Consider the following 17,522-nt stretch of genomic DNA (forward strand, 5'->3'; position numbering starts at 1 on the left):
AAATATAGAGAGGTTCAGTGAAAGCGTTATTGTTAAGAATAAATTTAAATAAGATAACATGTGTGATGTGCAGGACATGTGTAAATTGGTCAATAAATAACAGCTAATGTTGTTACAGTCACTATTTTCAAGATGCAAAATTAAGTTATTTATGTGAGATGGCCTAACTAATATTCATTTGCTCAGTAAATATTTTGTGGAGCACTTACTATAGCCATGAAAAATGAAAATGTTAGTGGCTTGGTTATGTCCAACTCTTTGTGACCTCATGGACTGTAGTTTGCCAGGCTCCTCTGTCCATGAGATTCTACTGGCAAGAATACTGGAATGGGTTGCCCTTTCCTACTCTAAGGATTATTGCAGGCAGATTCTTTACTGTCTGAGTTACCAGGGAAGCCCTCTGTAATGCTAGGGAAACAGGAGGGAATAAGACAGATATGGTCTCAGCCCATAGGGAATTTCCTTTAGAGTGAAGGAGACAGACACACATAAACCTTTACAGTTCAGCCCTGGGAAGTGCTGTGATGGGATAAGAATAGTGCGCTTGGGAAGTCAGAGAAGATTTACCAGAAGAAATGCCTGCTAGTTTCATACCTGAAGAATGAATTGAAGGTGACAGTGGGAGGAAAGGCAAAGGAAGCAGTGATTATGAAGGCTGAAGGGGAGAGAGGGTGCATATTGTGCTTAAGGAAATGAAAATTAGTTTTGTTTTTTTTTTTAGAGTTATGTTTTATTTGGTGGGAATTTTTAGGACTTCAAGCCTGGGAGACAGCATCTCAAGTAATCCTGAGAGAACTGCTCCTGAAAATTAGTTTTTTGTGTAAGATTTTAAGAAAAGTGTGGAAAGTGAGCCTGGAGAGGTGGGTAGGAGCCATATTCTGAAAGGTTTCAGAAACCCTGCTATAAGAGTTTGACCTTCCCTTTTTGGGCTTTGAAACACATCTGAAAGATATTTTACCAAGCAAAAATGTGATTTTAAAAGATCACTCTAACTGAAGTGTGGGGAAAAATAACAAGAATAACTTTATATTATCTCAAAATATATTGTCTTAAAATCCTTACACCACCACTTGGAGGTATGGGTATTATTCTTGATTTTATAGATGAAGAAATTGGGACTTCAAGAACTTACTTCATTTACAAAATTCACACATTTAATGTCTTTCTGACTCTAAACTCTAAACTATACTGCTGTGTTGACTCCAACTAGCAATGATTTGTTAGGATTTGCTCTAAGATAACTGTGGAAAATTCTCATTCATTCTTGTAGTATTATTTGCATACTCTGTTAGTTTGCAAAGGTTTTCATAGCCATTAATAATTTAATCTCCTTAAAAATTGAATTAGGTGACATTATCTCCATTTTGCAGGTATGAAAACTGAGACTTGAGGTATGGGACTGTCCATGGTTCTATACACCTAGAAAGCGGTGGAGTTGAGACTTGAACACCATGCTCTTGACAAAGGAAAGCCTTTTTTATGAGTATCTTGTGAATATGCTACATTTCTTTCATGGGTCTTTGCCCTTTGTTCATGTGTGAATATTTATGAGGCTCTTTCCTTCCAGGTTTTGGAGATCACATTCATTGGAGAACTCTAGAAGATGGGAAGAAGGAAGCAGCTGCCAGGTACAAGATATGGTTTTCGCTTATCTAGAACAGCTTCCAGCCGTCAATTTAGCATTAATTTCAGGTGAAGGGTTATGCCAAGGCAGAGCAGTGGAGTAGTTGCATAACAGCAAAAGTAATAATACTAGCTAAGGTTTTTAAGTGCTTACTATGCACCAGACATTTGTTATGTGAATTAACTCATCTAACAACAACTCTTCTGAGATTGGTACTGTTGTTATCTTCATTTTATAGATGAGAAAACTAAGGCACAGAACAGTTAAAGAATCATATAGCTAGTTAAGTGGTAGAGCCAAGATCTGTACCCAGACACTTCAGATTCTACACTCAGCCAGTAAAACATACTGCCTAATAGTCTCAAGTTGAATAGTCTATACTGTACTGGAGAGATACAAAAATCCAGTATGTTTGCACTTACTTTATACACACACCTCCTTGCATAGAAACACTCATACTTCTGCACCTACCAAATGATAATGCTTGCTTTTGCTAGAACAGATCCTATAGCTTCATGGCTCTGAGACTCATATCTTCTGCAGGAGTGGGGTTGCCAAATTTAGCAAACACAAATGGAGGATGACTGTAATCTTACGAACACCACGAGGACAAGGAGGGGTGGTGGGATGAATGAATTGGAAGATTGAGATGGACATAAATATACTATTGATACTATTTATAAAATAGATAACTAATGAGAACCTACTGTCTAATTTAGGAAACCTTACTCAGTGCTCTGTGGTGACCTAAATGGGAAGGAAATCCAAAAATGAGGGGGTGTATCTATATATACAGGTGATACACTTTGCTGTACAGTAGAAACTAACACAACATTGTAAAGCAACTATACTTCAATAAAAAAATTTTTTTTAAAGGATGCCCAGTTAAATTTGAATTTCAGATTAATAGTAATTTTATTCATTTATTTTAAAATTTATTTTTAATTGAAGGATAATTGCTTTGCAATATTGGTTTGATTTCTGCCATACATCAACATGAATTCGCCATAGGTGTACATATATCATCTCCCTCTTGACCTTCCTCCCACCTCCCACCCATTTTTACTCCTCTAGGTTGTTATAGGGCCCCAGGTTGAGTTACCTGAGTCATAACAGCAAATTTACAACAATAAGTAATTTTAAATATGCTTCAAGTAATATTTGAGACATACTTATTTTAAAAGCAATATGTATTATCTGAAATTCAAATTTAATTAGGCATCCTCTGTGTGTGTGTATACATATATTATATATTTGTGTGTGTATATATATGTATATACATGTGATATATGTGTGTGTGTATATATATATATATGCCACATCTTGCACCCTGACCAGGATCAAACCCGTGCCCTCTGCAGTGGAAGTTCAGAGTCTTAACTACTGGACTGCCAAAGAAGCCCTAGGCATCCTATATTTTATCAGGCATCCTTCAGTTCAGTTCAGTTCAGTCGCTCAGTCGTGTCCGACTCTTTGTGACCCCATGAACTGCAGCGCGCCAGGCTTCCCTGTCCATCACCAACTCCCGGAGTTCACTCAGACTCACATCCATCGAGTCCGTGATGCCGTCCAGCCATCTCATCCTCTGCGTCCCCTTCTCTTCCTGCCCCCAATCCCGCCCAGCATCAGAGTCTTTTCCAATGAGTCAACTCTTCGCATGAGGTGGCCAAAGTACTGGAGTTTCAGCTTTAGCATCATTCCTTCCAAAGAACACCCAGGGTTGAACTCCTTTAGAATGGACTGGTTGGATCTCCTTGCAGTCCAAGGGACTCTCAAGAGTCTTCGCCAGCACCACAGTTCAAAAGCAGCAATTCTTCAGCACTCAGCTTTCTTTATAGTCCAACTCTCACATCCATACATGACCACTGGAAAAACCATAGCCTTGACAATACGGACCTTTGTTGGTAAAGTAATATCTCTGCTTTTGAATATGCTCTCTAGATTGGTCATAACTTTCCTTCCAAGGAGTAAGCATCTTTTAATTTCATGGCTGCAATCACCATCTGCAGTGATTTTGGAGCCCAGAAAAATAAAGTCTGACACTGTTTCCACTGTTTCCCCATCTATTTCCCATGAAGTGATGGGACCAGATGCCATGATCTTAGTTTTCTGAATGTTGAGCTTTAAGCCAACTTCTTCACTCTTCTCTTTCACTTTCATCAAGAGGCTTTTTAGTTCCTCTTCACTTTCTGCCATAAGGGTGATGTCATCTGCATATCTGAGGTTATTGAGATTTCTCCTGGCAATCTTGATTCCAGCTTGTGCTTCTTCTAGCCCAGCATTCCACATGATGTACTCTCCATATAAGTTAAATAAGCAGGGTGACAATATACAGCCTTAACATACTCCTTTCCAGATTTGGAACCAGTCTGTTGTTCCATGTCCAGTTCTAACTGTCACTTCTTGACCTGCATAAAGATTTTTCAGCAGACAGGTAAGGTGCTCTGGTATCCCATCTCCTTCAGAATCTTCCACAGTTTATTGTGATCCACACAGTCAAAGGCTTTGGCATAGTCAATAAAGCAAAAGTAGATGTTTTTCTGGAACTCTCTTGCTTTTTCGATGATCCAGCGGATGTTGGCAATTTTATCTCTGGTTCTTCTGCCTTTTCTAAATCCAGCTTGAACATCTGGAAGTTCACGGTTCATGTCCTGTTGAAGACTGGCTTGGAGAATTTTGAGCATTACTTTGCTGGCGTGTGAGATGAGTGCAATTGTGCGGTAGTTTGCATTCTTTGGCATTGCCTTTCTTTGGGATTGGAGTGAAAACTCACCGTTTTCAGTCCTGTGACCACTGCTGCGTTTTCCAGATTTGCTGGCATATTGAGTGCAGCACTTTCACAGCATCATCTTTTAAAATTTGAAATAACTCAACTGGAATTCCATCACCCTCACTAGCTTTGTTTATACTGATGCTTCCTAAGGCCCACTTGACTTCGCATTCCAGGATATCTGGCTCTAGGTTAGTGATCACCCCATCATGGTTATCTGGGTCTTGAAGATCTTTTTAGTATAGTTCTGTGTATTCTTGCCACCTCATAATCTCTTCTACTTCTTTAGGTCCATACCATATCTGTCCTTTATTGTGCTCATCTTTGCATGAAATGGCCCCTTGGTATCTCTAATTTTCTTGAATAGATCTCTAGTCTTTCCCATTCTATTGTTTTCCTCTATTTCTTTGCATTGATAGCTGAGCAATAATCAATGCTACTTAAGACCCCCACTGTAAATTGATGGACATAGTCATTGGCCATCAGGAGATCACAATCTCCAAGACCTACAACATTTGATATAGATAACTGATGCCATTCTAAGCTCCAACTCCTTTTGCAGAGGCAGGACCTGGTTCTAGTTGGCTTAGCGCTCCTGTTACCATAGCAACAAGAGGGCCTGTTAGAGTTAAAAGATACCGGAAGTGCGGCTTTCATTTCCGGCTTGCGTAGAGCCGCCGGCAACCCGGAAGTTGACGCGGCGCGTTTGCACATGGCCGCCTCCTGGGAGGATGCCGCTCGTGGTGTTTTGCGGGCTGCCGTACAGCGGCAAGAGCCGGCGCGTGGAGGAACTCCGCGCGGCCCTGGCAGCTGAGGGCCGCGTGGTGCAGGTGGTGGACGATGCGGCGGTGCTTGGCGCGGAGGACGCAACAGTGTATGGCGATTCAGCCCGTGAGAAGGCCTTGCGTGGGGCCCTGCGAGCGGCTGTGGAGCGGCGCCTGAGTCGCCAGGACGTGGTCATCCTCGACTCGCTGAACTACATCAAGGGCTTCCGTTACGAGCTGTACTGCCTGGCGCGGGCGGCGCGCACTCCGCTCTGCCTCGTCTACTGCGTACGACCAGGCAGTCTGAACGGGGGACTGCGGGTGGCAGGCGCCGTGGATAATCCGAACCGGAACGTCAGTGTGAGTTGGAGACCGCGAGCTGAGGAGGGAGGGAGACCTCTGGCGGTGGGCACCGATGTCCTCGGGGAACCACAGGCAGTGGCCTCTGTAGTAAATAGGCGAGCCCAGGCAGAAGTACCTACGGAATCCGAGCCAAAGAAAACCAGGGCGACAGATTTTCCAGCTCTCGTGGCTTCGGAATCCGAGAAATCTGCAGAGCATGTGTCTGGTGCTTTTTACCCTCCCGAACTTTTGGAGGCCCTAGCGCTGCGCTTCGAAGCTCCCGACTCTCGGAATCGCTGGGACCGACCTCTGTTCACCTTGGTGGGCTTAGAGGAACCGTTGCCACTGGCAGAGATCAGAGCTGCCCTGTTTGAGAACCGGGCTCCTCCACCCCATCAGTCTACACAGTCCCAGCCACTTGCTTCTGGCAGCTTTCTGCACCAGTTGGACCAGGTCACCAGCCAGGTGCTGGCAGGACTGATGGAAGCGCAGAAGAGTGCAGTCCCCGGAGACTTGCTTAAGCTTCCTGGCACCACAGAACACCTGCTGTTTACCAGGCCTTTGACCATGGCAGAACTGAGTCGCCTCCGTCGTCAGTTTATTTCCTACACCAAAATGCATCCCAACAATGAGAACCTGCCTCAACTGGCCAACATGTTTCTGCAGTATCTGAGCCAGAGCCTGCACTAACCGGAGCAAGTGAGTGGGAAAACCATGGTTTCTTGTCTAACCACTGCAACATTTGTCTGGGAAGAATAAAGTTCTGCAGAATATATTGACATGTGGTACTAGAGCTGTTGTGACTGATTCACTCATACCCTCCTGGACCCCTCTGTGCCAGGCCTTGAGTTTACAGTAAATTTGATACCAGAGAATGGAGAACTGTCTGAGGATCTAGGCAGAGTTCTCTAGAGGACAGAGCTTAAGTGGACAGAGCTTGCACAGATTCAGTTCTGTTTGGGCTGTCACACACCACTGATTTCTCACATCTGAAGTGTGGGAGAGCAGACAGGATGGATGAATTGTTTATGATAATTGTGAACAGAACTGAACATAGCACAATTCCACATCTGTGCTGGCCTTTTCTTCATACCACAGTTTTTTAAGTACTGTGCCTACATTTGGCTAGTCTCTAACCTGGGGCCTGGGGTCACAGATAGATCCACTGGTTTCTGTCCTTGGGAAGCTTTGGTTCTAGTGGAATTGAAAGATAAAACCACTAAATTATTTCATTTAATAAAATCTTTTATAAAAAGACTTTGCTGGCATCTCTTTCTCTTAATGTAGCTTTATATTCTTCATATAGTTTACTTAATATAACATTTTAGATACAGATGTATCCCTGTTATGCCTGCTATTAGAAGTACTTTGCTAGTGCTCAGTGAGTCTTGGTCTTAACATGGAGTCACGATCATGACAACTTCCCTAACTGGGTGCTTCATTCTGTTCTTCAAGGCAAAAGCCCTTTCAACTTGTCTTTCATTTATCTCATTAAACAAATCATAGATAAGTGCTTATGTTTTTGAAAGATGGTTTAGATAGTCTTTGCCCTTGAGAAATTAGTAGTAAACAGATGATTAGTTCAGTTGCTCAGTCGTGTCCGACTCTGCAACCCCATGGACTGCAGCATGTCAGGCTTCCCTGTCCATCACCAACTCCAAGAGCTTGCTCAAACTCATGTCCATCCAGTCGGTGATGCCATCCAGCCATCTCCCCTGTCATCCTCTTCTCCTCCTGCCTTCAATCTTGCCCAGCATAAGGGTTTTTTTTCCAGTGAGTCAGTTCTTTGCATCAGGTGGCCAAAGTGTTGGAGTTTCAGCTTCAGCATCAGTCCTTCAAATGAATATTCAGGACTGATTTCTTTAGAATTGACTGGTTGGATCTCCTTGCAGTCCAAGGGACTCAAGCGTCTTCTCCAACACCACAGTTCAAAAGCATCAATTCTTCGGTGCTCAGCTTTCTTTATAGTCCAACTCTCACATCATACATAACTACTGGAAAAACTATAGCTTTGACTAGATGGACTTTTGTTGGCAAAGTAATGTCTGCTTTTTAATATGCTGTCTAGTTTGGTCACAGCTTTTCTTCCAAGGAGCAAGCATCTTTTAATTTTATGGCTGCAGTCACTATCCAGTGATTTTGGAGCCCAGAAAAATAAAAGCCAGTTTCCACTGTTTCCCCATCTATCTCCCATGAAGTGATGAGACCAGATGCCATGATCTGTGTTTTATGAATGCTGAATTTTAAGCCAACTTTTTCACTCTCCTCTTTCACTTTCATCAAGAGGATCTTTTTCTTCACTTTCTGCCATAAGGGTGGTATTATCTGCATATCTGAGGTTATTGATATTTCTCCCAACAATCTTGATTCCAGCTTGTGCTTCATCCTGCCCAGCATTCTGCATGATTTACTCTGTATATAAGTTAAATAAGCAGCGTGACAATATACAGCCTTGACATACTCCTCTCACAATTTGGAACCAGTCTGCTGTAGAGTAGTGCCTGGTACATAGTAAATACTATATATGTTTTGGCTACCAATAATACTGTACTAGTTGTAGAGTATATAGAGACAGCTAAGAGGCCCTTCCTTAGGAAGCTCTAAGGCCAGTGAGGGGAGATGAGTAAATAATAAATACAGTTCAGTGTGCCAAATGCTCTGATAGTATTATACGCCTGTGACAATGTCGTGACATGGGGGTGGATGATGGAGAAAGCCAGTGGCTGCTCACATAGGACCCTTCTACGAGTTGGCATTTGAGCCTTGAGAGTATTGGAGCTTCAGCTGGCCAAGACTGACTCAGATGGAATATGGTGCTTATTATTTTATAAAAGAAAAAGCTTTTTCCTCCCTGATGATAAAAAAAATTATGCTTAATTGGGAATTCCTTGGCAGTTCAGTGGTTAGGACTTGGTGCCTTCACTGTTGGGGCCCAGGTTCAGTCCCTGCTCAGGGAACTAAGATCCCACAGGTCTGCCTCTTCCAAAAAAAAATTTCACTTAATTGTAGAAAAATTGAAAAATACAGAAAAAGTGTAGTAATATCCACAATCCCATTATCTAGAGATAACTTCTATTATGTTTTAAAACATTTCCTTTTAGACTATTTTCTACATGTTTGCATAATTGAAACTATAGGTAATAATTTTGAGGGGCTCCACAAAATCTGTGAACAGTGACTGCAGTGATGAAATTAAAAGACGCTTGCTCCTTGGAAGGAAAGCTGTGACAAACCTAGACAGCTTATTAAAAAGCAGAGACATCACTTTGCTGACAAAGGTCCACAATCAAAGCTGTAATTTTTCCAGTAGTCATGTATGGATGTGAGAGATGGACCGTAAAGAAGGCTGATGCTTGTGAAGTGTGGTGTTGGAGACTTTTGAGAGTCCCTTGGACAGCAAGATGGTCAAACCAGGCCCAAAGGAAATCAGTCCTGAATACTCATTGTTAGGATTGATGCTGAAGCTGGAGCCCCAATATTTTGGCCACCTGATGCGAAGAGTCAGCTTACTGGAAAAGACCCTGATGCTGGAAAAGATTGAGGGCAGGAGGAGAAGGGGGCGACAGGATGAGGTGGTTGGATAGCATCATCGACTCAGTGAACATGAATTTGAGCAAACTCCAGGAGATGGTGAAGGACAGGGAAGCCTGGTGTGCTGCAGTTCATGGTGTTGCAAAGATTTGGACATGACTTAGTGACCAAACAACAACACAGATAATAATTTTATGTTCTAGTTTTTATTTTAACAGTGTACCAATGAAAAGTTTTGTTACCATTTCAGTGGTTATATAGCCATAACATTTGAAAATGTAATTTTTTAAAAAATCTCTTCTCTGTAGCTTTAAAGCCCAAATTTGGACAATTTACTGGAACATCAGAACTTAGCAATAATTTTGTTATAATAACCCACTATTATTGAATAGATTGTCTTAAATTTCTTTTTATTGAAATTATGTTCCATGAGCGTCCTTGTCTTTGTCTTCATTGGTTGGTCATTTTATTAGAGTGCATTTCAAAAAGTGGAATTACTAGTTTATAATTGGTTTGTTTTGTTTTTAAGTGGGTTGCCCCTGATGGTGATTATCCATAAGTCCTGGTGTGGAGCTTGCAAAGGTAGGTGGAAATGATCAGACCTCTGATGTGTTCTCAAATGTTAACCATTTAAAAAATAGCACTGACTTTGGCTCAGCACTGTTTATTGCTTGTAGGAGTACCAAAGAAATACATGGAACAGATTCCCTGTCCTCAAGAAATTTACAGTAGTATTTGCAAGGGATTGAAGGATGTGGCAATTAGGATATGGTTATATAGAGTATGGGATTAAGTGCTACAGTAGTTGTGTGAAGAGTTGTATATACAAAAAGAGATACGATGATTGGTTGTCAAAGTCTTCCTGGAGGAGTGGGAACTGAATTAGTAAGGTTTTCTTACTATGCAGCATGTGTTCTCTCTGTTACACCACCCTGCATCTTCCCAGGTGGATTTCTTCTTTTGTTTGGTATGCTACGCTTAATAAAATCTTGTTGGAAAAAGTATAAAATTAGTGCAGACCATTAGTTTAGTAATATGTGTGCATTAATGGTAGAGTATTATTCCTCTATTGTCTTTATTACATCTGTTCTTAAGTAGATGTTATTGAAATATGTAAAAAAGCAAATAGTGGTAATTTTTTCCTCAGTGTTCCTTATCTATATTTTATAATTGAGGTGAAAGTTTCAGAGAAATGAAGTCAATCACTTAAGGATACACAGCTATGCAAGTCAGTGGCAGAAGCAGGACCAGAATTCAGGTGTCCTGATTTCTGGGTCTTAAGATTAGAACAGCTGTCAGTTATATGAATCATCTCAGCAAATTAAGGTTTGGCTATGACAATGATGTTTTGTTCTGTTGCTTCCCACCCCCAGCTTTAAAGCCCAAATTTGCAGAATCTACAGAAATTTCAGAACTTTCCCATAATTTTGTTATGGTAAATCTTGAGGTAAGAATTCCAGAGTTTCTCCTTTCTTCTGTGATTTTAAGTCTTCACTGTTATAGAATTAACATCTTTGATGGTATAAAATCTTACTCAGCAGAGTTGTCTACTTGTATGTATGTGTTTTTCTTCTGAACTCTAATACTAAAGCTTGTATCAGATATGGTAGAACCATCCGGCCCCCATTTTTGGGAGGAAGTAGGAGAAGAAAGATTGGTTAAAATGACTAAGTTAAGATTCTTTCATTTTTAGTTTGTGATTATGTCATGGTTTTACATCTTTGTATAACTAAAGATGTAGTCATACATGCAGGCCACAATTCCCTGAAAAATAGGATTCAGTTGAAATCCTACTCTGTGCTGGGCTTATATGTACAGCTTCCTTTTTCTTGGTTAGATATCTTTTATGTTCTTCACATTGGCCAGAGGTCTTAGAATCCCAAGTCAGAATATCAGACCTTGGAGTTAGAAGGGATTTTTAGGTCAATGATACCATTCCCATTTTACACATTGAGCATCTTAGACCTGAAGGAGTTAGGTGATTTAGTCAAGAGCCGAGTAAGTGATAAGAATAGGTACTGTGATCTACTTGTACTGCCTCTTAGGGTGTACTCTTCAAATGTGGGATCCTTGGATACTCTGTGATGATCCTCCTAGCCCTATGTTTCTGTAAAATGATGTTTATTTGAACATAGGACTGGAAATCTGAACACATTAATAGTTAATGTTGAGGTAGCTAAGGGATTGCTTATAAAGCTGGTGGATAGGGGCTTCCCTGGTGGCTGAGTGGTAAAGAATCCACCTGCCAATGCAGGAGACACAGGTCGATCCCTGATCCAGGAAGATCATACATGCTGCAGAGCAGCTAAGCCCGTGCAACACAACTGCTGAGCCTGTGCTCTAGAGCCCAGGACTCAAAACTGCTGAGCCCGTGTGCCACAACTACTGACACCCAGACACTCTGGAGTCTGTGCTCTGCAACAGGAGAAGCCACCACAGCTAGAGAACACAGCTAGAGAACAGCCCCTGCTCACCAATTACAGAAAAACCCACGCAGCAATGAAGATCCAGCACAGCCGAAAATAGATAATTTTGAAAAATCAAGCTAGTAGATAGCCTGAATGCTAACACACCTCACTAAAGGCAAAGTTATATTCTTTGGTATAACTTCTGAAATGGGAATCACACTGTAAATGACAAAGTTACTATTGATTCCTATCTGAACTCCTCACCATTTTCTATGGAAACTTAGAATCACCACTCAAAGAAAACACAAATGTGTTCAGTGAGCATTCCCCAACTTGAGAGTTTTCTTAAAAAGAAAGCTAGCTGTGTGGTCATGTCTCCTGGGAGGACTGTAACTTCACAATTGTACTAAAATGTCAATCTTATCAATTCATGCATTCAAGAAAAACTGCAAGTCAGTAATGTAGGTATTGCGAATAAGCAATGAACAAAACAGACAAATTTCTTTGCTGGCATTAAATTACATATGAGGACTTGAATATGGGGAGGCAGACAAATAAATAAAATATGTCAGATGGTGGTAAATGCTGTGGCTAACAATGAAGAATGGAGGGGACAGTTTGCAGTTTTAATTAGGTGGTTAGAAAAGAAGGTGGCATTTGAGCAAAGATTTGAAGCAGAAAAGGGAGTGAGCCACCTGGATGAAGGGGGATGTATGTCCAGGCAGGGGGTAAGAACAAGTGCAAAAGCCTGAGTGGGGAGCATGCCTGGTTTGTTTAATGATAGCAACAACAAGCAACTTAGTGTAGTCGGGAAAAACTAAAGAAGAGATAGGATATGACGTTAGAGAAGTGCCCAGGTAGGAGGCCATGTAGGGCCTCTCAGGCCACTTCAAGGACTTACCCTGAGTGGGAGAGGAAGCCCCTGAAAGGTTTTGAGGAGAGAAGGAACATGATCTGACTTGAGGTTTACACTTAATAGGATGAAGAGGAGCCCAAAGATGAAGATTTCAGCCCCGATGGGGGTTATATTCCACGAATCCTGTTCCTGGGTAAGGTGAAAGGTCTTAATCTGGGGATCCATACAGAAGGAGAGAGAAGTGCATCAAGGCACTGACTCCACCTAGTGAAATTATATTGTTATGGCTAAAAACAAAAGCCATTTTCAAAAGAGAGTGATGGATTCTAAATGCCAGAGCCTCAGGTCTGAAAGAAAACTTTTCCCATTAACTAGCTGCTTTTGTGATAAACAATAAAACAACCCCCCTGCTCCCCCCCAATACCCAAACTGCTTTTGTGAGCAGTGGGAGAGTACTGATCATTTATTCATTTGTTTAGCAATCATCTTTGCATCAGCCACAAGTTAGGCACTACAGGAACCGAGAGAAGCCATAGTTCCCACCCTTGCCCTGTAGCACAGCTGAGGCAATGGGATACTGCAACCAGACAAATATCTTTTCAGAAACAATTTCCTGGGAGATATTTAATGACCACCTTGTCTTTGATCAGCATTCTGCTAGGTTCTATGGGGAATACAAATAAAAATATAGGATCCCACTATCATCAAGCAAAAAAGGAACATGCCAGAAAGATGGAACAGCATATAGGCATGGTTGAGGGTGGGGGTGGGTTGTGTTCAGGGAATTCCAAGGGATTCATTTGGATTGCAATGTAAAACACAGGGGGTAGGGTGGTGAGATAATGGGCTGCAAAGATGGGCAGGTCTCATTTTCCAGAAGGCCTAGTATATCATATAATGCTTGAAGTACCTGTCTGTTGTAGTTATGGCAACCCCTGTGCCATTTTGTCTACAACAGATCCCAGTGGCAAAGTGCGTCCTGAAATCATCAATGAGAATGGAAACCCCAGCTACAAGTATTTCTACATCAGTGCTGAGCAAGGTATGGTTATGTTGAGAGAGAAGAGGGAGGGTTGCTGCTCGGTTTAACTAGAATGAACCACATGCGAGGTTTGATGGGAAACTAATTCAGCATGTTCGCTAAGCATCTAGCTTTTGGCTAGATGCTATCTATGTAGGATATAGAAGAAAGAGAAGAGCAAGCCCCTCCTCTAGCTTCTTACAGTCCAGTAGGAAGCTAACTGACCCATAGGAAACTGGAGAACTGAGGCTTCCAGAAACAGTCGCTTGCCCTTGGACTCACAGTTAATAAGTCACAGAGCTAGGATTTCCATCTACAACTTAGTTTTTTTCCACTGCACTAACACTATTCTTGTAAGAATTCAAAGGTAGGGGAATGCTGTTAGATGATCAATTCTGAAAGGTTTCATAGATAGTAAACTAACTTGATCTAGACAGGTAAGAATTTGTCTCTTTGGTCAGATATGAAAAGGACATTTCAAGCTAAGGAAGCAAGGGAAAAGGGTGTCAGGTGTAGCCCAACATGGAGAGTGCATGAGTCATGCTAGAGGGGATGATAACTGAATTGAGTCTTGAAGAATGAGACCTAACCAGCAGAGGGATGTGCAAAGCATTATTGGAGGCAGAGGGAACAGCGGCAGCACAAACATGTGAGGGAAGATTGAAGTCACAAGTCAGTCATGGTTTTTTTGTTCTCTCATCCTGAGTGCAACCATTCTAGAGGCAGAAGTTGGAATTCATGCCACATACTGTCACTGTTTTCCTTCTGAATTCTCCCTGCCATCTGTAAAAGAGGGTTATTTCTAAGTTGCCATGTGTCTTCCTTTGTCATGCTGCCAGTTTGTTGATCATTTTATGTTTTGAGTCCTCAGCACTCTTATTTCTCAGAATAGGGAGAGGAAAGATCTGGAGAGGTTATCCTCTCCTTCCCATGGGTAAGGAGAATGTTATCTTCCCTACCCAAAAGCAGATCCCTGGAGGCTGGTATTAGCGGGAAGTTTTCCACATGGAGAAGGGCAACTGAACTTTAGGTCCCCAACTCTTGACCCTTGAAATTCACCTTCCTTTCAGAATTTCATGCAGTTACCCCTGCCATCTTGACGTGGGCATCATCCTTTAATATGTTAGTCCAGATATGGACACAGAACCCTTACCTGAATTCCCCATGGCTCAGCTGACATGAAGCTGAAATATTCAAACCTGACTTTACTAAATGCTTGGGCAAAACTAAAGGGGTGTAACAAACTTTACTACCTGGTATGCTTTCTGAGATCCACAGATTGTGGCTCAACCCTAACACCTGGCCTGCCATTGTACAGGGAGCCTGTACCCAGCTTCCCTCTTTGATTCCCAAGATAGACAAGAAGACTCATCTCCTGTCTACCCAGGGCTTGCCTTCCAGGTTTCTCTTTTGCCTGAGAACTTGACTTCTTCCATACATAATTGGTACTGGACATAACCACCTCTTTCCATGAAGAACCATCCTCCTTCTAAGCATACATACTTGCTCACACATCAGTGTAACCTCCACAGAAAACGAAATAAATGCAGCATTCATCCCAAACAGGTGATGGAGATGATAGGAAGATGCTTTCTATTCCCTTAGTGTTGTGTATATTTCCAGCTTATGACAGGGGTTCAACACTAATCCTGGAGGGTAAGCCAAAGTAACTGCTAAATAACATTTTTGTAGGACCTCATAGTTTACAAAGGACATTTATTATTCATTCTCTCATTTAATTTTTATAATCTGTTTGAAGTTTGTAACATCACCTTATTTATAGATGAGAAAACAAATTCAAGAGACTTTCCTGGGATAAAATCCAGAATTAGATCTTAAATCCAGATCCTATGCTCCTCTTACATTTCTCCTAAAACAGAAAATTATGTGTTGGTTGTCAAATATGAAAGACTTGCTTCATGTTTTTCCCCTCAATGTTTATTTCACAGTTGTCCAGGGGATGAAGGAAGCTCAGGAAAGGCTGACGGGTGATGCCTTCAGAGAGAAACATCTGGAAGATGAGTTGTAACATGAATGCATCCCTTCTTTCCTCAAAGATATTGTTCTGGAAGAAAGCAGCAGGGAAGGGAATACTGAGGAATCAGAACAATTGAATGGATTGGAAAATCTTGCTCCTTCCCACATGGGAAAGGCCCCCTCACTGTTGGAAGAATTCTGCTGCCAGAAACTGGTCTCCATGTTTGTGATCCAGCAGAGTGTGGCAGACTTCCTTGTCCTGTCCCCTCTCACCTAAATATCTCTTTGTCATTGAAGGTAAAGAATGACACCTTTTGACATAAAACTTGAGCCATTTGGAGATTTACTCCTCACACTGCAGTATTTGAATCTTTCCATTTCCTCCTGCTTAACTCACCTTGGTGGTGAAAAGAGACCAGAAGCATCTTCTCTATAATGTTAAAAATTGCGGAAAGAGCTTATTATTTAAGACAACAAATTCTAAATGTAAAGCCGTAATTCTGCCCCACCAAGGAGCTCAGCCCATCTCTTCTTTTTCTCCTGGGAATAATCTTGGGCTTCTTCCGGAATGCCTGCAACTTCCTTCCTCTTCTCTGGCTTGGCTTCCCTGTCTGCGCGCATGCGTGTGCAGGAATGGCTGTGTGCTCTGGACTGGCCCCAGCTGGAAGCATGCTTTCTTTTCCCCCGTTAACTGTGGAAGAAACCTTCTAGCCCTAGATGGAGCCATTTTTGTCAAGTCGTCAACTGTATTTTTGTACTGGGATTAATAACAAAAAAAGAAAAAATATTAATTGTTCCATTAAACTTTAATAAAACTTTAAAAGGAAATGTGTTGTGATGGCCTTTTTCTTACTGGGGAGTGGAGGGAGAGCACTTCAGGAAGAAAACTAACCTTGAGGGCCTAATCCAAGAGCTCTATCTAGGGCTGTTCCCACACCTGCATCTCCCACATTCTCAAGGATGTCAGAGCTTGTCTCTTCTACTTTTCAGATACCCAAATTCCCTCCATCCTCACTGTCACTGTTTTGTATGGGGCAGGCCTTTTCTACTTCCTATTTACTGTTACAGCCTGTGACTTGACTACTTGCCTCTGATATTCTCTCCTGTCATCCGTCCTCCTTAACTTCCCCCAGAGTAATCTTTCTAAAACACAGATGAGACCACGTCACTCCCCTGCTTAACGCCTTTCCTGCCTCCTTCAAGAAAATAATATTAACATTAGAAAATAGTGCGGCCTCCCTGTATCGGAGTCTGCATTTGCTGCTGCGTTTGCCTGGACCACTCTTCCCTGTGCTGTCTACAGGCTTTGCTCCATCATTTCTCATTAAAGCTTCACTGACTTTATTAATAGTCACAGCCTACCCTCCCCCATACTCTCTTTTTCTTTACCCTGTGTATTATTTCAACAGTATAAAAAGAGGGATCTTATAAGATATCACCTCCAGTGGAACACTGAGAGTGACAGGGGCACTGTTCATAACTATGCTGAAGTTACCAGTTCATTCTCTACCTCTTTGAGAACGTAAGCTGCAGGAAGGCAAGTACTTCATCAGTATTATTCGGAGTATATGACAAGATTCTTGAAATGTCTGACACAAAGGAGATATTTAGTAAATAAATATTTATTAAATGAGTAAAAAAAATGGCAACCCACTCCAGTATTCTTGTCTGGAAAATCCTGCAGACAGGAGCCTGGCGGGCTACATGGGTCACAAAATGACTTAGTGACTGAGCAGGCAAGCACAGAGCATTGTAACAAGCCTGCCTAAAAGGTTAACTGACTTTCTGAGAGAATATAGCTTAGTTTGATTTACTGTTTTTTTTAAATATTTATTAACTTGGCCGTGTTGGTCTTAGCTGTGGGATGAGGGATCCTCATTGCATCATGATGGATCTTTCCTTGCAGCATTTGGGCTTTGTTGCTCTGTAGCATGTGAGCTCTTAGTTTGCCGACCAGGGATTGAACTCTCAACCCTTCACCACAAGGCAGATTCTTAACCACTGGATGACCAGGGAAGTCCTTGATTTACTATGAATTAGGGTACAGACATTTTACTGCTTTATAGAGTTCTATGTTAACTTGCAGAAAACTAATAAGCAAATGATTTCTTTCCCAGAGAGAAGATAGGTCCATTAACCAGTTTTGTATCTGACTTAATAATCTTATTTCAACTTTGTTTTTTTTTTTTATGATAGTAATTATCTTTATTTTTTTTATTTAATTTTAAA

The 17,522-nt window shown here is 41.6% G+C and overlaps 2 protein-coding genes across 2 annotated transcripts in view; both read left to right on the forward strand.

The window, feature by feature from the left end:
- Positions 1–16,110, forward strand: part of TXNDC12 (thioredoxin domain containing 12) — a 31,243-nt gene extending 15,133 nt beyond the window's left edge. The window contains exons 2-7 of the mRNA XM_068964625.1: positions 1,568–1,628; positions 9,561–9,613; positions 10,405–10,478; positions 12,419–12,488; positions 13,254–13,337; positions 15,266–16,110. Coding sequence (XP_068820726.1) covers positions 1,568–1,628; positions 9,561–9,613; positions 10,405–10,478; positions 12,419–12,488; positions 13,254–13,337; positions 15,266–15,345 — 422 coding nt within the window. The 3' untranslated portion in view covers positions 15,346–16,110. The remainder of the gene's footprint in view (positions 1–1,567; positions 1,629–9,560; positions 9,614–10,404; positions 10,479–12,418; positions 12,489–13,253; positions 13,338–15,265) is intronic.
- On the forward strand, positions 5,125–6,190 carry KTI12 (KTI12 chromatin associated homolog). The gene has a single exon (XM_068966502.1). The coding sequence runs from the start codon at positions 5,126–5,128 to the stop codon at positions 6,188–6,190; it is 1,065 nt and encodes a 354-aa protein (XP_068822603.1). The 5' UTR covers position 5,125.
- Positions 16,111–17,522: the final 1,412 nt, after the last annotated feature.

The sequence above is a fragment of the Capricornis sumatraensis genome, chromosome 2 (assembly GCF_032405125.1).
Source record: "Capricornis sumatraensis isolate serow.1 chromosome 2, serow.2, whole genome shotgun sequence".
Classification (NCBI taxonomy): domain Eukaryota; kingdom Metazoa; phylum Chordata; class Mammalia; order Artiodactyla; family Bovidae; genus Capricornis; species Capricornis sumatraensis.